The sequence below is a fragment of the Alligator mississippiensis genome, chromosome 10 (assembly GCF_030867095.1).
Source record: "Alligator mississippiensis isolate rAllMis1 chromosome 10, rAllMis1, whole genome shotgun sequence".
In the NCBI taxonomy this organism is placed as follows: domain Eukaryota; kingdom Metazoa; phylum Chordata; order Crocodylia; family Alligatoridae; genus Alligator; species Alligator mississippiensis.
Genome location: NC_081833.1, coordinates 48,244,002 through 48,264,323, shown reverse-complemented (window position 1 = coordinate 48,264,323; position 20,322 = coordinate 48,244,002). Strand labels below are relative to the sequence as shown.

Sequence of the window (20,322 nt, the reverse complement as noted above, 5' to 3'; positions counted from 1 at the left end):
ATTGGCTCAGCTGTTCGCCGCGCGGGGAACAGCTGTTGCCAGAGCCGGCGTAATGGTGGCTCGCGCGGCTGCAGCCGCGGATCCGGCTCTTCCTCCCGCTGCCCCTCTGCCGGTACGTATGCCCTTCTGGGGGCTTGCTCTCGGGGTCTGGGGTCTGTGGGCCCCCTCTTCTCCCCCTCACTCGCCTGTGGGGGCGCTTCGCCGCCACAATATATATATATATATATATATATATATATATATATATATATGCTGCATAAATTAACATTTGGAAGCACAATAAACTAAGTGTTTTGGGACTCTGCTGATTATAGTCTCAACAGCACTGTTAAAAAAGGAGTCATGACCCTGAGGGAAAAAAAGGGTTCAAACTCTTTTAACATATATGAAATACTTTTTACCAAAATATAAAAATCTCTGCTTGTAGTGGAGGGCAAAATTGGATCCTTTAAAATTTAGCCATATTTGAATTAACTCTAAACAAGAAAGTCTTGCATTTTTTCCTAGTTAAAACAATGTACTCATCCTTGTTTTGCCCTATGGTGCCTTAACAAAGTGCTATAGCAGGTAGGATCATAGGAAACTACGGCTTGAAAGACCTCATAAAGTCATCTAGCTCAGCCCCCCCTGCTCAAAGCAGGCTTGTTCCTGACTTAACTATCCCAGCCAAATGTTTGTCCATGCTGCTCTTGAAAATTGTCAGGGATGAAAATTCTAATGCTTGACCACCATCATAGTCCAAAAGTTTCTCCTACCTAAAGTTCTCCAACCCAAATTTTCCTTGCTGCATCTTGAGGCAATTGTTCCTAGTCCTTTCCCTTATAGCAAGGTCGGGCAATTATTTTGGGCAGAGGGCCACTTATTGAGTTTTGGCAAGCCATCGAGAGCTGCATGACAGGCAGCCAGGGGCAGATAAGTATTAATTTTCTAAATTTTTTAGGGTCTCTGTGGGCTGAATAGAATAGCCTGGTGGGCTGCATCTGGCCTGTGGGCCACATTTTGCCCACCCCTGCCTTATAGCCATAAAGACCCATGCCCATCATTTCTATAATTACCCTTCAGTATTTGAAGAGTTATCAAATTCCCTCTCAGTCTTTTCTTCTCCAGACTAAATAACCTTTCCTCATAAGTAATCCTTCTAAGGACCTTGTGCCGCACGCTGTCCAATCTGTCCACATCCTTCTTGAAGTATGGGGCCCAAAACTGGACACAGTACTCCAGGTGAGACCTCACCAGTGGTGAATAGTATGGAAGAATCACTTTCCTTGGCCTTTTTTGCAACAAAAGCACACTGTTGGCTCATATTCACTTTATGGTCCACTGCAACCCCCAAGTCTTTCTCTGCAATGCTGCATCCTAGCCAATCGTTCCTCAGTCTGTATTTGTGCATGCAGTTATTCTGCCCTAAATACAGATCTTTGCACTTGTGCTTGCTGAATCTCATCTGATTGTTTGTGGACCATTTTTCCAATCTGTCCAGGTCATTTTGGATCCTAGCCCTGTCCTCCAGAGTATATGAAGTGCTACCTAGCTTGGTGTTTTAAAAAAACTGCTACCCATATGCTCATTCGCATCATCCAAATAATTAATGAATATGTTGAACAGTACTGGACTAAGGACAGACTCCTGGGTAACCCCACTTGATACCTTCTCATAACTTGGCACTGAACCATGGATGGCTACTCATTGAGCCCGATAAGCCAACCAATTATGTATATGTGTTACAGTACTTTCACCTAGTCTCTATTTCCTTAGCTTGTTAATGAGTGGTGTGGGAGACTATCAAAAGCCTTCCTAAAGTCAAGGACTGTGTACACACATTCAAGTCATCCAGGATAACTCTCCCAGGTTTGTTTTCCTGAGAGAAACACTTGCATGGAATGAACTGTACAGAAGTTAAAGCAGTGAAGCAAAGAACCTGCAGTCTGGACACTGGGGAGTCAGGAGGCCCTAGAGCATACAGGTGTAGCCCAGGTTCAGGGGTGAGAGATCTGGTAGCGTCAGTGAATATAGGCATCGATCAGTGGTGGGAGCTGGGCTTGTCCTATGCATGGAGTCCTCCAGCCCTCTCCTCCCCTGTGTTGTGTTCCAGCCCAGCTGTCTCCGGGCAGTGAATATGCTTCTGGACACTCAAGTGCTGCAATGTGATTCAGGCAGGGAACAAGCCAGGAGTAGATCATGTCCCCTAAGTGCTGGCTTTTTACAGCCAGTGCTGGCTTTTTACAGCCTGAACCACTCACGGAGCATGTTCTGCTCCCTGCTTGGCTGGGATTGACATATGGCCTCCCTGGCCCTGTGGGAGGGAGATTGAGAAGGAAGCCAAGGCCACTGGGATTGTGGAGAACAGCTCTGCATCTGCTGCCTGTGTAGATATTCTATCTCCTGAGAGAGATTCTCTGGGGAGCCACTTAACTTGTGTTGTTCCCATTTTACACTGGGAGAAAAATTATGAATATCTGTATGTTTGTGGTTTCTCCAGGGAGAGCATGGACTCTCCCTGGAGAAACTGAACTTCTGTCCAAGCTCAAGGTATATCACTCTCTTCCCCCATCCACAGAGCCTATTGGAGAAGGTTATCAGGTTGGTCAGGCATGAGCTGCTATTGAAGAATCCATGTTGACTGTTCCTGATAACCTCGTTCTCTTCTAGGTGTCTCACCGTAGATTCCTTCAGGACTGGCTCCATGGTCTTTCTAGGTGTAGAGGTCAAGGTGACGGGTCTGTAATTCCTTTAATCCTTTTCTGTCTTTTTCTTAAATATGGATAATATATTTGCCCTTTTCCAGTTATTGGGGACCTTACCAAACCTCCATGAATTCTCAAAAAGGCAAGCTAGTGGGTCTGAAATTACCTCACTCAATTCCTTAGGTACCCTACGGTACATCTCGTCCAGTGCTGCTGACTTGAAGAGTATCTAGGTTCTCTAATCCTAACCTGTTCTTCTCATACTCAAGACTGTTTGTCTCCTTTTCAATCTTTGCTGCTAACTGCGCTGGTCATCTGGTAGCTGCTTCTGTTGGTGAAGACTGTAAGAAAAAAAAGGCCTTAAATACTTCAACCTTCTTTGTATCATCCATAACTAGATTGCCTTATGCATTCTGTAAGGGACCTGTTGTTTATTTGGTTGCTTTTGGTTTGGACATACTTGTAGAATCCCTTTTTATTGCCTTTTGTCACCTGCCAGTTGCATCTCAAACCATGCCTTAGCCTTCCTAATTTTCTCCCTGCATGCCTTTATGTGATACTCATACTTTTTCTTGCTTCTATGACTTCGTTTTCAATTTTTGTAGGATTCCTTTTTGAGTTTCTGCTCATTGAAGAGACTTCTGTCTATCCAGGCTAGCCTCCTGTTCCACTTCCTATTCTTTTGTTGCGTTGGGATAGTTTGCTCTTGTGCCCTTGAAAGAAGCAAGGTTATCTTATGTTTCAAAACTACTATTAAGCCTGTGCAAGGTGAGAATCAGCACATAAAAGTTTCCTTTATTGACAAGAAGTCTTTTATTTAAAACAAGTGTTTACTTTCATCTAGAATATTAGCACATTAGCCAATTGTAGGGAATCTCATTACTTGCTATATTTTCTAAATGTATGAGCTTTATTAAAAATGCTTTGCTTCATAATTAAGGAATATTTAAGACTTTAAAGGTTGATGTGAAAACTTTTAGGAGCCACACTCATGAACATTCAAGAACCATTAAAAATATGTTAGGTTTGATTTTTGTTCCACTGATTCTCAAATTCTGATTTTGATACATGTGTTAATAATGGTATCTTGGCAGGACCTGGAAAGCTAAGGAGTTTTTTTTTAACTGGACATAGTACTCTAAGGAAGAGAGAAAATATTTGAAAGGAAATTTGAGTAATATTATAAACTAATTCTACATTCTACTGAATACCTTCATCTTCCTTTGAGCTTAGCTGGACTAAAGGGCACTCAAAATCTCACAGGAAGCATTAAAAAAAAAAGTTCTCTGTGCTCAGATTGTTTGTCAAATATAGTTTGTCAGTAGTTTGACTGTGATGAAGCTATTATGTAGAGATATATCCAATTACTACTTGGATTTAGAAAATAAATGGGCTATTTTTTAAAGTTACTGCTATTGAGAAAATAATATTGTTGCGGGATGCTGCCTTTTTTTTTTTTTTTTGCTTCCCTTCCTTCATCTGCATGTTCAACTGATTTCAGAGAATATAATATTGTTCCTTTTTGGCCTGCCTGACATTCCTTTTTATAGCTTAAACATTTGGCAGTTGTGAACAGTAGTAATACTCTAATATACTTACCAATAACAACATAATATTTTTGCACTTTTAGTGTACTCTTCATTTGCAAAAAATCAGCCATATGCTCAATTGGAAAATATTTATTATCATGCCTGCTATACAAGTAGGGTAACTGAAATGCTCAGAGTCAAAGTCAGACAAGATATCTTTTATTATACCACCTCAAATAATTGGAAAATTTTTTCTTTGCAAGCTTGTGGGTACAAATATTCTTCCTCAGGCTGAGGAACCATCTGAAGATGGTCTGCAGAGTCAAAGTAACTTTCCTATTATGGTTATACAGCAAGTCTTGACTGGAACACACCTCCTGATTCCAATTCTCATCCTCAAACCAGTAAACAGAGACTGTTTGGCTTTTAAAACCCAGTCATCTCTAGTTCATTTTATTAAAAGTGAGATCGATTGTCCCTGCCAGTACATTGGATGAAAAGAATGAACCTGTGCCCGACAGAGTAAAACTGGTCAGAATTTTTTTGGTGGAATGGTTTTTCGTTGGAAAACGTTGATTTGCTGCAACAGAAGTTACCTGATAAACTGTTGGTTCTTTTGAAATTCTATCAGAAATTAGGCATGTTGATTCTTCTTTTGAAATTCCAGTGGAGCCTTGTTTATTCCCCAATTCATTTGCCTGCCTGCCTATCTTGTCTGCCTGCTTCCCTGTCTACCCACCCTGATAGGGCTGAAATAGGACTAGGGCTTCCTGTTCTGTGGCAGGCAAGGATTTGTGCCAGCTCTCTTGATATAACAGCTTGTTTGCAAGCTAGGAATCTCTGAGCTGTTGGGCTGCTTGACAACCTGTATAGGCAGGCTGGGTCCTCTGATTTACAGACTTCTATGGCAGCCATGATGTACCAGAAGTCAGGGGACCTAAGAAGCAAGGGCATCCTCTTCCTGGCTTTCTAAGCTGTCCTGCTGTTTGATGTGTGTACTGGCTGGCCAACTTGGCTTTTTGTTTTAATTTATTTCATTTGGATATTTAGTATTTCATTTTATATTTTACGTTTTAATACACAGTTAATTTTTATTCTTTTAAAATTATTTAACACATTCTAATTAACGCATCTTACTGTTTGTTTGTTTGTTTGTTTGTTTGTTTTAATGTCTCTTGTTTGTAAAGGAACAGTTAGACACTTGATACTTTGATCTTCACTAATAGCAGTTGCTTTTGACATCCTAGAAGATGACTGAAGGCTAATTGATAGAGTGCATATTTTCTTTTTAAAGTGTTGAAAACTATTTCGTAACAATTTCTTTTGGGAGACAGTTTGAACAAAAAATAAGATCTTTCACTAAATGCTAATTCAAGCAATAGCTACGTTTATATTTTCTAAATAACATTAAATATAAAAGTAAAATAATTTTAAAATGAGTGAGCTTGACTAGAGGGCTTTTTTTCTAGGTCAGCACTGATCTTCTGGGAAATGCTATCCCTCTTCTCAGTTGACTAGGCAGTTCAAGGAGGATATTTAAAGTCCTGAATTAATGTAGCAGTTGGAAAGGAGATGGAAAATTATGAAATAATCTGAAATTTCTAGCTTTCTTTTATCTGGGATTTTCACATGATGATTTTGAGGTTAGAAAATGAATTTTCCTTTGGATACTTCATTGTATTTTGTTTGGCCTGCTGCCAAACAAGGCCTACTAGCTGTGTAAATCTCTTACAGTAATAAACAACTGGATCTGTTATCTGACAAGTTAATGTTTAACAGTTTAACAAACCGGTGATTAACTGCAGTAATGGATGATTTTGAGAGAACCATTACTTTTTACTTTCATAAAGTACACTTTGTGTTTATCAACACACTATTATTTTTGAAAGCTACGTTTCTTTGCTAAACTTAATGGCTGCCATATCATTTTCTCTGTAATTGGGAAAGAAAAAGAGGTTCGACATTGACCATTTCCTCATTGGTTAAGTACTTTATAACTAGAATGATCCTACAGATTTATAATTGACCAGTGATCCCTTTATATGCCATTTAATTGGTACAGGTTACTGAGTAGGAATTTTTACAGTATGACAAATAATATTCACTGGATACTAATACCAGAAGTGTTATGATTCAACAAACCAACCACTATCTAGCAACAGCAATGGAACTTAGGAAAAGTTTATTTAACAGCAGCTCTATAACATTGTTAGCTTTTGTTCAAAAGGAAATTAATTAGTGTTAGTTTTATTGATCACACCTTCATTAAGAACATTAATAAGATTTCTCTCCCTTACCAATTTAGAGATGAGAAAATGTTTCCATAATTCTTTGTTGGTAATCTGGTAGGATTTTTATTTTTGATATGTAGGATTTTTACTTTAGATCCTTCCTTTCTACTCCACTTCCAAGTTGATAAGACTTCAGTGTCAACAAATCAGATGGATGCTGGAACAAAAGTATAAATTACATCCTGGTTGCCTATTTATTTATTTTAAAACATAATCTTTTTCAAAAGATGGGTAGAGCACTGAATGGTGGAAGTTCTGTATATAGTATATAGAAGGTTCTAATTATCATGCTGTTGCTATGTAGAAATTGAGCAGAACACCCCCCCCCCCCCATCAAATACTTGTTCATCTTTCTGCTTTAAAGGGCAACAGCAAGGTTCTGGTTACTTACCTTTCCTGTATATATTATATGTAAGTCCAGTCAGGGAGCAGTTCCCCAAGCATGCAACTAACACCTACTTCTGTATCTCTTTCACTGAACTCAGATGCTCAGTTTACCTATCGTTTGACCATGGTCAGTGCTTAGAAAAGAGTGAGCTGGCTTTGACCCAATCCAGAAAAAGACTGAGCTTTCTTCTTTGGCTGAGGAAATAACCAGTCACAATACATGAACTGATATTGGTTCCCTTGATTTAATCATGTGTTGCCATTTATCACTCAAGTTCACAACCTGTGGCTTTTATTAGAAACTTAGAGGCCAAGACTGCAGCAGTGGCCAGAAGCGTGTTTCTAATCATTTGTGTTTGGTGAGGATGCAGCCCACAGAAGTAAATACTTGGTCACCTCCAGGTTGAATTATTATAATGTGCTGTGTATGCAGCTATACTTCAGGACCACACAGACATTTCACCTAGTGAAGAATTAAACTACACACCTGTTGGGGTCTTGTGATAAAAGGCCCATGTTTCATTAATACAGCCTTCAGTTTGTTTTTCAGTCTGTTTTAAAGTGTGCTATGCAGTCTTATGTGGTTACTCACTGAGATCTCATAAACCACTTTCTCCATATTCAGTACCATTGCCTTTGTGATGAAGGCATTTGACATGGTACAATTTAGGAAGAGCTGTTGGGTGAGCTGTTTTTAATAGAAGCCCTTAATTAGGAATTTGCTTTTTTTCATTGGTCCATAAGGGGCTAGATATATTGACTTTCAATTTATAGTTCTCTCTATCTCTCTCTCAAGACTTCTCTGGGAAGATGAGCTGAGTGGGTAGAACTGGGTGCAGGTGGAGTCTTAGTTTGTGTGAAATCAGGACGATTTTCTTATACAGGAAATTGATTCTTGTGTCTGTCTTCATCATATATTGTATGTATGCCTACAGTAGGCATATTTTAAAATCCTTTGTTCTGCATTCGGGACAGTTGGGGTCAATGACCAAAGCAAATATTGAACACTTTTTTTCTTCTTTTCATATAGAGTTGGCAGAAGATAGGCAAAGGAGCTTGCATTTGATTTAAGATATGGTTTCACATTCTAGTTCAAGGCTGAAATGAGGAGTATTTGAATTTGCATGGCAAAAACTCTCAGAATTTCTTCCAAATTACAAGCTTCTTAATGTCAGTTACATTTGCAAGACTTCCACGATCATGGGACAATAAGCAAATAGAACTAGAAAAAGAAACCCCTTTACTGTTCTGGATCCAGTCATAACCCCAAAACCAGTAAGGGCAAATTCAAGATTTGGGGTTTGGGCTGCCACTGAAATTCCAGCTTAGGGTGTGAGGCCTGGCTCCTGGCCAAATTTTACTTTAGCCACAATGTTTTCCCTTGGACAATTGATTCCTTAATTATGGGTTGGATGATGTGCTACCAGTGCAAACAATTGTTACCTTGTGGAAGCATTTCACTTTGAATCTGAGCAACCTAATTCTTGCAAGCCAAATTCTACAATCCTTTATTGGGTGGGGTCAATAGCCGAGGAAAGTTTTGTTTTGTTATTATTAAATATTGCTAAATCTAGCTATTTCTGTATAGTTTGTTTCAAAATAAATAACAATATATTAGACTTAACAATGCTACGTATATGCAAGGCCCATATGACTTACTCAATAGTATCTACAGTTTAGTTGTAGAAATGGAAACATCCAAATGTTTTCACTTACATAAGAACCACAGTTGTCTAAGCTAATATATGAGCTTATTGGTGTTTAAGGTGTGACACACACTTTTATAAGTTCTCCATGCCAGCAGAACTTAAGGATATACTACAGATGTTAAGAAGCCTTTTCTGTCACTTTGGGGTAGCTCACATTTAAAAGCAAGTAGCAGCTTGCTTCCATTTGTTTCCAAAATAACATGGTAGGAATAATCAGTTTCAATTGCTGCAGATAATTATAAGGTGCACTCATTGGGAACGTAGAGAAAGGGAGTCTATGAGCTGCATTTGAACTCTGTACTTAAGCAATAAAAAATTTATCAAACTGCAAAAAAAAATAAGTCATTTTAACGAGCACATTCCAAAGGTGCTGGATTTATGAGGAGACCCCAGGAAACTTTGATTGAAATTGTTGTCTCTGATTGTAGTTCTATATTTTATTGGTGCCATATTGTGAACAGTGCTGCTGCCAAAGTGAATGGGAAAGAAGCATAACAGAGTTAACCCATGAAGGTTACTTTTTTATAATATCCATGATATATTGCATTAAAAATGCCTTGAAAGCCATCCCATTTGCAGTTTTCAGAAAGCATTTTTTCTTAAATTAAGTTACGATTTATCTGAACAGGTCAGAAAATGGGAAAGCCCCTGAAAGACTTTAGTATTGATTTTTCTCATAGTATTTGCTAGTTCTTGTTTTCTCATTTGAGTACTCCTTGATAGAACAGCCTAGAGCAGTGTGCTGATCTTGAGCCAAAGCTCCAGCAAAATGGAAAAAACAGTAGTTAGGGACAGAGATGTGGGAGCTGATCTTACCATGAATGTTTTGCTTGAATAGCTTCAGGTTTAGTTTCTGAGATGTTTCATTTTTGCTTTTTGGTTCCAGAATTTAAGCCGAATTTAAATCACCTGGAAAATGATTGGGACTTTATTAACTATTAAAGCCTTCCTTCAACTAAATAAACACTGTGGTAGCCATATGTGATGAATGACTTGAATATTTTGAAAGTATGAGGTCAATGCTACTCTTTATGTGTGCATAGAATAATGAAAGTTATAAATCTTTTTTTGAGTAATTTTTGTTTTAAAATAATTAAGCATTTAAGTTTACAAAAATCATTACAGCAAAGCATATCTTGAATGACAGTCAAACTGATATATTCAGCCAATTAATAATTTTAAAACAATAATTAGGCATGCCACGTGCAGTTGTTGATTATTACTAACCACTGAGGGCAATTCAGTGCCAATTTTTCATTAAAACTTCTTCTTTCCCCAGACAAAATGCTATTACATTAGCCATAGAACTATTATAGCATAGCTTCCAAGTACTATATTATAAATGCCAACTGTATCTTTGACTTTATACTGTACTGCTCTAAGCTTCTGAAAATAGCTGTAGTTAGGGATTAAGCTCTAAATACGTTTCCATTGTAATGGATTATTGTGATTTTTTTTTTTTTTTATCTTAACAAACATGTTGTTTAATGATAAAAAAAATAATGCTATCATGTTTTAGTAGTCTAATAATTTGAGAAGAGGATGGGAAAAAGGGTCCAAAGGTTCTCTCCTCAGTGCTGTGAACTATTGTATGTCCATGTGTAGATCATCCAGCCTTGCTGCGCCTCAGTTTGTGCTATGGTAAAGGTAGAATAATAATTAGAAAAATGTAATTGCTTGTAAAGTGCTTTGAAACACTTGGCCCAAACTGGTAATAGAAACTCTTTCCCCTTCTAAGTGTTATGTAACCAGTTCTATATTATGTTAACATGTATACATATATGGGTTTAATTATCTATATACGAATTAGAAGTGGGCCAGAATATTATTTCAGTATTCCAGCATATGAAGAAAAGCTTGATTGTCCTGATTCTTCATTCCCCAGTTCATTGAATAAACATTTGTGCTAGTGCAACACTTGGTGCAAAATCCTACCATTCTGATATAGTACCATTTTACACTCATGTTGATTACAGTAGAAAGAGTACAATGATTGCTCTCAAGGTTTTGGTCAAAGGAGAATTGGACCCAGTGGCTAACCTAATTGGGCTTGTACTCTTAAAACCAACTTTGTTTTGTATAGCTTTAATCCTGTCTTTTTTTTTTTTGTTCCATCTCCCCATTCCCCTACTTTTGTCTTTATAGATCCTGTGATTAACAGAAATCAACTACAGGATTCGAGAGGGCGAGACCCAGCTGTTTGGCATGCGGGTCTGAAGATTGCATGGGACATAAAGACGCCTGGATTAGCATTACCCCTTCACCCAGGAGACTGCTACTTTATGCTGGGTAATTTTGAAAGACTAGCAAGACAAATGTATATTGAAAATAGAGTGCTAGGCTCTCAATTGGTATAAATCATCTTGCCTCTGTTGGCATCAGTAGGATTGTTCTGATTTTTAACAATTGAGGATTTTGGTCAAACTGTGTAATTTTAATTATATCTTATATGTATTTTGAATCGCCCTAGCTCCATTTTCCTTTGGCTTTTCTCATTCTCCCTGCTTCGTGTTCCTCTTTGTGGTATACAATCCTTTATCATACACAGCCTGTTGAGCCTTTCCTAAGGTAGTGCACAAAATACCAGTTTGGGTTAGGTTTCAACACAGATGGGATTGAAAGTTTTTTCCTTTTTTAGTGCTCTCTTCCTCTTTTCTGTACAGAGTTGTCCTGGGAAACAATAACTATATACTAGGGGTGTGTGAAATGTGCTGTATTAGATTCAGATTTGGATTCGGCCCAAATTGGGGGCAGTGATTCGATTCGTTGATTCAGATCACTGTCCCAATTTGATTCGGCCAAATCCAAATCTGAAGATTCGATGCTGATTTGCAGAATCAGTGATTCGGCCATAGACACAGCTTTAAATGTTTTTTCTACATACATCAAAGTATTAGGCACAGCTTGTAAACACTATGATGGTTGGGTGGATGGAGCGTCCCACAGGAGCACGTGGGATCCCCAGCTTCTGATCCACTTCCGGGTCTGCTGCCGAACGCACTAGGGAGCCCCCTGTGCTCCTGTGGGATGTTCCATCTGCCCCAGCATTGCAGCATTCACGAGCCGCCTGGTACCTTGATGTACATAGAAAAAATATTAAAAGCTGTGTCTATGTCCGAATCGCCAAATCTTTCTGAATCTCTCTGAATCGATTCAGAGGGTTCCGATTTGATTTGGAGAGATTAAAGGGTCTCCTGATTCGATTTGGAGATTTGGCCACCAAATTGGGCCAAATCTTCACCAAATTGAATCAGGAACCAAAGCTTCGCACGGTCCTACTACATACCTAACTGTCTTATTACAAAATCTTTCCAACTCTGAAGTCTAGGGAGCAGAATGACTTATACCTGTGTACTAGCTGAGAATCTTCCTGCTTTCTCTCTCTCTCTCTCTCTCTTTTTAAGTTCCAGACACCTTGATGTGTCATGATGTTTCCTTATACTGCCTTGGGCTTGCATGGGTGTGTGTATTTGTGTTGGTCATGCTGTTAATACTTTGGCCAGTATATATTCAAGTATATTATTTGCCAGTATTGTGTATTTATTAAAGGTGTACATAACTGAGCAGAGAATCTTAAGCTGTGGTTGTTAAATAAGGAGCCCCAATGCCTACGATGAGGATTCTCATCCCAGGTGCTGTGACACCTTTGTTTACCATGAAATCCTTCTAAGGGTGCTGTGGAGTGCCATGCAATACTAGCACTGTTAGGTCTGTTAAAATGTATGTACGATTCACAAGATAAACCCAGAGATTTCAAATAGGAATCTGTGGTGTCTCTAGTGGGCGTGGTGAGTACCATCCTGTCCCCCTTTACCTGAGTGCTCCCTCAACTTGCCTGCCACAATTTGCTGGTACTGGGTGAAAGGAAGGGTTCAGTGGTGTTCTTCTCGGGTGACCTGGTGACAGAGGTACTCACGTTTGTGCCGCAATGTTCCTTGGGGCTATGCCTCCCCTATACCCCGTCCACTCACCAACCGCTTGGGTGTTGCTTCTGTTGTTCCGCCATCCCTGTTAACCCCTTTACTAAGGGGTCAGGCATCAGCTTTGGCACCGGTTTGCCTGGATGTTAGGGCAACTGGAGCCCCCAGACTCTGGTGCCAGAGGGCTGGGCTCCTGTGATCTTGCATCTTTCTCTCAGGGAGAGAGATGCTCCTATGGAATCCAAAATTGAGGCAGCCGGGGATCGGTCTTCCCCAGCCTAATGCCAGGATGCTGCTCCCCTTGCACCAAGTGCAGGTGCAGCAACTGCAGCTACGATCCTGCCAGCTTCAGGAGTCATCACCTGCCTGGCGTGCTCCCAGCTGGTTCTCTCTCCCTCTCTTCCCCCTGCCGGCTTCCAGTGGCGTTTTTAAGTTTCCCGCAGTGGCGTCCCCAGCCGCCGCAATCAGCTCAGTGCTCCCTCGCCTCAGGAGTAGCTGATTAAAGAGCCAGCGTAATGCTGGCTCACACAGCCGTGGCTCCGGTTCTGGCTTCGGCTGCATTCTAAAAGGTAAGTTTTCTGGGGTGTGGGAGGCCTGTTTGTTCCCCGCGGGGGCTCTCAGAGTTTCCCCCAGCCCCTTTGGCACCTGTGGGGGCTTCTCGCCGCCACAGAATCCAGTGTCTCCTGTTTCAAATAGGGTCTAGAATCCAAAAACATTCTGACCTGCTGTGGTCTTTCTGAAGAAAAAAGGAAAAAAAGGAATTACTCTGTTATTTTTCTGTTGTCAAAAAATGAGTGAAAAGTAAGAGCTGACATTTTCTGAGGGGGTGCCTGGAGTCTAACAATGTTGAGAACCAGTGTCCTATGATGTGAAGAATAAAAAAATAAAAAGTAAAACTGGGCTTTTTTTTTTTTTTTTTGTAGCCACACTGCTGTAGCTTTGATAAGGGGTATGCTGGCAGAGTGCTTAAGCTCTTACTGCAGGTCCTGAGGTGTGAGCTCAAGGTCCCTGTGGAATCATATTGAAGGCTGCCTCCAATTGACCCAGCTGTAAATAGGTAACTGGATATTTGGTCTGGGTAATCAAAAGTAGCTGGCTATGATGGTAGACATATAGTATTCCTTTGACTCCCATTGGCTACAGAAACTGTAGCCAATTATGCTGGTCCAATGGGCCACTTAGTTTTGGGCATAACTTTGATACTTGTTGTCCCAACCCCATTCTCTCCCCCCCCCACTCCATTTTTTTAAATCCTCTTTGGTAACATAGCAAGGGTATAAAGTCTGGGAATGTAAATGAGTTTTAGAGGAACAAGACCAAGATCTTTATTCTTGGCTTCCTTTATTTAAATCCCATTCCATATGAATCATAACGGAATCCCACCAGGAGCATCTCATCTATAACACTACAGTGATTGCCTGTACTAGTGGCTCCAAAAGGTGCTCTAATTTAAGCACTTCCACAACTCATGTATCGGCATCTCTGCACTTCAAAATGATACTTGAGTTAAAGCTCTTCCGATAAGCTTTAATTGAAGCGCCCCTTTTCCTTTACATTGGTTCCTATTCTGTATAAAGTAAAGCTAAACCTTTAAAAAAAAAAAAAAAGGAGAAAATTGTTCACACTACACACAGACATCTAATATTAAGTTGTGTCGTTAGCTTCTCTGAACAACCCTGTCCCTTGTGGTTAACTCAGTAGCACTTATGTAGTGGAAAGTAGAAAGTAGTGTCTGAGTTCTTCAAATACTTTCAAAGTTGAGCAGCTCGCAGATCACATCAAGGACTTCTTTAAAAACCTTTAGTATTGTGCTGGAAAAGATATGCCTCGCTTACCCTGCATTTGTTAGAAGAAATAGACTAACAGCCAGAGACATTTCTTAAATCAAAGTGAAAGATATGTGGCAGCTGAGAGTGCCTACAAACCCATCTTTGTGCTATTGTTGTTTTAACATCAGATAGGTATGATCACCTAATTCTTGTTGACTGTAAAATTTGTGCCTAATCAGCCTTGTTGGCAAGCATACTCAGAAGACAAATTGTGGAATGAAATGTTTATCTTCAGTGTTTTTTGTACAGAGCTTTCTAGTACTGTAAATTATAGTTGACTAATTTTTTAAATGGTAAAGCCATTCCTTATTCCCCTGATAAGAGTTAACTTTATGCTGTAGCTCAGACACTGTTTGGAAATGTTGTATAAAGGACAGGTCACAATGTTATTTTATTTAACACCTAAGAACATCTTGATCATGTTGAGGTGAAGAAACCAGGCCTATTAACATTTTTTCCAGTTAAATCATTCTTTCCAACCAATATTTCAGAGCAACTAGTGTTTGGACATCTGTGGAATGGATGTTAGGCACTCTCCTTTAGATTTCTCTATCATTTACAGTTACCTTTTTGCATTTTTAAGAGAAACATAGGTTTGATTTCTTTTTTTTAAACAGAAAAATTATTACAGAAATGTCTAACCCCTCCAGTATGTTTCTAATAAATCATGGCTAATTTATTAGTTTTTATTAGTTGAAATAGATTACTTAAAATACGTGTTAGTAACCCATAATAAAGGCACTTATATCATCCTTAGCGTATTTTTATTTTTTCATGGTTTTTCTTTTGCAAGTTGCTATTTTAAGAGAGAGTACATGTTTGGAGATGGTATCTGAGAAAATAGTCCAAAATATTTGGAGTTTTAAATTATAGAAATTTAGTAGGTAAAGTGATAGCAAGAACCAAGTTTTAGTTAATTTATCCTGAGATTCTGCATATAGTGCACATTCCAGAGTCCCATCTTCTCAATAAGCTATGGGCTCCTACACACATGCGGGAAGCCTGCTTTGATGCGCTGGAAATCCAGTGCATTGGGGCAGACTCACTTAATTGAGTCTGCTTGAGCATGGAAATTGACGCGCTCCAGCAGCCTTGTGCATTAGCGTTATGGTGCATCTCCACTCTGACAAAATGGTGGCAGGGCACTTTGAAATAAAACACATCCAATAAGCTTTAGTTCAAAGCACTGCACTGCCACTTTTTCAGCGTGGGGTCGCTGATGCATGTGATGCACAGGTGCTTTTAATTAGCACAGCTCGCTAGTTAAAGTGCCTGGTGCCGTGTCCAAGAGCATGTGTAAAAATGATTTTACCATGATTACAAAAAACGGTGAAAAAGCTGAAAGGATTTGTTGTTTAGTTCATGGTTCGCCATTCTGACATCACCCAATGGCAAAGTATAGGACTGATGGACAGAATTTGAGGGTACTTCTCCCAATTGTGCTGGATTTGTGTAACCTTGGCAAGTCACTATGTCTGTTTTCCCATTTGGAAAATGGTACAATGCGTAACTATTTTACATAAGCTTTTTTAGGCCTTTCGGTGAAAGATACCATATTCCGTGCATGATTTTTCACCTACAAGTCAGCATTTATCAGCAGTTATTCTGCAGTGGTACTTGGATATTGTCACTCTTTCTAGTTTATTGTACGCAGAAAGTAGCTTGATGTCTCATAAACAACATAGCTTGAAAAGTTAGTAAATATTGATATTATTAACGATGACACCTGCAAATGCAGATTGTAAAATGCAGAAACTCCATTAGCCTAGAAGGAAAGAATCTTCCATTTAATTTTGTTGTTCTGCACTGTACTTTGGTTGTGGCCATCTTAATAGCAAAAACGTTAATAATAAGATTCTAAATGTACTGTTTCCACAGGCCTCTGAAGTGGTTTTTATGCAGTATTGCAAATTTCCCATTTAAAAAAGAAGTCTTTCAAAATGTGAATTTTAGTGCCCCCTTGGGGCCCTCTCCCTCCCCATGGACGTTTCTATAATATGGTTCTTTGTTATCCTGAGTAGAGTTTGTTAAAAATGAGATCTTTTAATGATAGACTTGCAATTGCTTTTTCATCTCTTCTTCAGATAAAATTCACAATTTTATTAAATCACATTTTCATCTTTATATTTTTTGTCAAATCTCATTATATTAATCTAATTATGATGTCATAGTAATAAAAAGCTTTTTGATTTCATAAAGAGAAAGTTTGTTTCAATATGGAATTATCTTTTTTCAGCTTTGTTTTCCCTAACATGGAAAAATAGTCCTGCAGAAGGACTGCAAACCTGCTGCCTGATAACTGAAATCTGAACTTTATAGCACTTGAGAAACGGAAACAGTTTAGCCTAATTTAGAATAATATATTGGTCTGCAGAGGAAGTGCATGCTGAACCCTGCTGTCTCAAGTACACAGTCAAGGGGTGTCTAATACAAAACGTGTTGGGTGCATGCAATAAATCCACTATGCGTGGACATGAGCGAAGGGCCCCATCTGCTTTGCCCTAGAGCATGCTTAACTAGGGTTGTCATAGTCTTACTATTAAATTGGAATCTTTCCCCTAATCTTAGACTTAGATGCAACTAGATTTGCAAGCAGATTTACAATTTTCACTGATTTCCCTACTGTGACTTCAAAACATACTTAACAAAAATACATTCTGGACTTTTTCAAAGGGTGAATATTTACTTTTCCACAGCTGTTTCCCATAGATCAAATGTGGCTTGAAGGTTAGGGGTTTACAGCAGCTTGAAGAAGAACTTGATGGCGTTCTTTTCTTTTCTTTTCTTTTCTTTTCTTTTCTTTTCTTTTCTTTTCTTTTCTTTTCTTTTCTTTTCTTTTCTCTTTGAACAAATTATAGTTCAAGGAGTATCAAAAATTATTTGCATGAACCAGAAGTTAGGCGCACACATTGCAGGGGTTGGGCTGTGGTTAGAGATAAGTATTTAATGGAAACACTTCCACATGTATGGTAGTGGCTCATTAAACTATTTATAGCCATTTAATCTGCCTGTACTTCCATATATTAACTTGAACTGTTTGTGCTCTTTGGCATCTTGAGTGTGGTTTTTTTCACCCTGTTCTTGCTTTCTCTGTTCCACATTTGATCCAAATGCTTTATTCCTTGATTATTAGGAAGACTGTGAACCCCAGAAAGATATTTGTTGTTACCAAACTTTGATCATGTGTTTTGGCAAATCCTTGACATCTTGTTTAGTTCAGTCTCTTAATTCATTCTGGGTTTTGTTTGTGTGCACTTTTCTCATTTAAAACTAAAAGTATTTCTTGATTGGGGCCAGATTATTCTTTTTGCATTTTCCCATGGAGAAGATGAGAGATTTAAGGCCTATCCCTTTGGCCCAAGACTTTTGGAGGAAGGAGACTGGACCTGTGTGGTCAAGTTTGTGTTTCTGCCACAGACCTCATTCCTCATAAGTATAAACTAATTTTACATATTAGTTATCAAGGACTTTATCACGTAAGCCCTTACTCATTGTAGGAACCTACTAGCACAGTAGTCTCAGTGAACTCAATACCAGTTGAAAGAACTCTGCACCTTCTAGAACTGGACAACTTTTGGCAGAGTAGTTTAATGTGCCTCCCTGCCATACTTTCTGGCTGACTTCAGACTAACACAGCTAGCGACCTTTATCTCTGTTTGTTTTCTAAGGTGCCTTTGGCCACCTATACACAATCATATGTGTAATTAATTTATTTCAATCTATCTTGTGTGGAATTGCCTGAGCCAGAGTTTCTATAATGGGATGTGGATCAAGGTGGCAAGCAAGTCATTGGAAACTGGCAGGGAGAAAGTTGTGGAAATGGGAGAAATATATAAGTATAAAGGAAATTATGCCTATTTCTCAGCACTGACTCTTTTTCTGCTACTCTTTTTCTGCTGCAATGGGACTGTTGCAGGGGTAAGATCTGTCCTCATGGTCCCAATGCAGGACCAGTATCTGAAATTGTTTACTGATAATTAATCATTTAGAGTTTCGGTTTCGCAGATCTTATCAATCAGATCTTAGCTATGCAAAACTAAAACTGGTGGTGTTCCCAAATGTATTGTATGTTATCTGACTATTGTAAGAAAGCTGTGGTGCACGTGGCATGGGTGGTCAGGTAAAAAGGCAGCAGTTCTGGCTCACCTTTAACATGGTACAATAATTTGTATGTAATGTTCTGTTAAATAAATGGTATTGCTGCCAACTATACAATGTCCCATTTAACAAGTGGTATTTTTTTCCACATTATATAAAACAAGAAAATCTTTGAAGTAATCTTTTAAGAACTGGAATATATTTTTCAAATATTCTTTGAGACATATGATCCATGAAGCTTCAACCATTTTTATACAATTACAGTTCTAGATGAATTATAAACTCTTAAAATTACAGGGTTCTTTCTTAAAGTCATAAAGGATTAGAGACAGTTGGAAGCAATTTCAAGAAGAGAGAGCTCTACAGTGAAAGGGTTGCCAAGGGTTTGAATGAAGGTGCAAATCAAAATGTAATACTTTTAATGCTGTATGTGCTACAGAGTGCACTAAATTAATTGGTACTGAATGGGGATGAAAATATTAAGCAATCTGCTCATTGTGCTGATTCTTCATATAGGTGAATATTTTACTTTGCTTCTCAAAATCCAGACTTAATTTTTTCCAAGGCATTTGCAAGATTTGGCATTTTATCTTTTGACACTCTCTGTGGCAGGTGTTTTTTTTCCCTTATCTTTTTCCCCCTAAAGATATTTAGTGGATTTTTGTATATTCTTCACGTATCCCTACCAGTGTATTTTGTGTACTCTTCACGGATCCACACTAACGTAACTAACTGACCCTTTACCCATAATATTCCTCCTCTTCTAGGCCTAAGTCCTTATGAACAGAAGTTCCAAATGAAACCAAGTCAAATAATTTCCTTCTTTTTGCTTAAGCAGTGAACTCAGTTTGCATTCAGAGCAGAAGGACCTAAGTTCTAGGTTTTTTTTTTCCTTGAACCAAATGGTTTAAGGTGATAATGTTGAAGTCAAAAGAGGTCATGTATGCATGACTAATGATGTCATGGTTTGCTGAAATTAAAATGGTTCATTTCACAAATGTTATATACTAGTGATATTTAAGTAGTTTGTCAGTGGAATTATACAAAGTTATGTGGCTATCCAGTTAGGGTGTGGTTTTGTTTCATTTTGTTTTTCTTCCTTAAACGTTTATGAGTTATGTCCTCATGTTTTCTTCTGTTGCAGAACAACAGAAAGGTTAAAGGATAAAATCACCCACCTGCATTTTTCCTGATATCCATGATAAGAAAACTTTTATAGAATCCAGTACAAGAAGACAGCTTGTTTTTGCAAGCAAAATACAACTAATAAATCATATCCAACTAAATTATTATTATTCATCATGCACATGCCAATTTGAGAACTTCAGAGTTCTTAAAAAGTATAGTAAAAGTTTCAAAGCACATCTGTTTTCATTAATGGAGAAGGAGTAGCATATTAAGCTTCTACACATGGTGCAGCCTACTATACGCTAGGACATTGGATTTTATAAAATATGATCAGAAAAAATGCTCATGACCTAAATTTTCAAAAGTGACTAAGAATTTGGGGAAACTCATTTTTCTGGGGGTATGCAAATTTGACACCATGAATGTGCTTCATATTTATGTGGTGGTGTGATGTTCCTTTATACTTTCAAACGTCAAATTTGTCTTGATGGTGATTCAAGCTGATATCTAAACTCAGTAGTTGCCACTGAAAATGTAGGCCTTTTCTTATTGAAAATAGCCCTTTCTTACACGGCTGAATAGCCAGAGCCCTACTCCATCTTTCTCTTGCTATGATCATCTTGCAGCTCTCTAGCTGTGATCCCGTCTTTTCTTTTTGCTGGATGATCACTATGCCTTTCACATTCCAGTTATCTTGCAGTATTAGCAGTGGTGACTTACAGAACTACCTTTCAACTCTGATCTGAC

The 20,322-nt window shown here is 38.6% G+C and overlaps 1 protein-coding gene across 7 annotated transcripts in view; it reads left to right on the top strand.

The window, feature by feature from the left end:
- Positions 1 to 20,322, top strand: part of FTO (FTO alpha-ketoglutarate dependent dioxygenase) — a 420,744-nt gene that overhangs the window by 121,835 nt on the left and 278,587 nt on the right. For all 7 annotated transcript variants that reach the window (XR_009455260.1, XM_006264826.4, XM_019497461.2 and 4 more), the window contains exon 4: positions 10,746 to 10,889. Coding sequence is in view for 6 of the 7 variants with exons in the window: in XM_006264826.4 (XP_006264888.3) it covers positions 10,746 to 10,889 (144 nt within the window). In the remaining variant the exon portion in view is untranslated. The remainder of the gene's footprint in view (positions 1 to 10,745; positions 10,890 to 20,322) is intronic.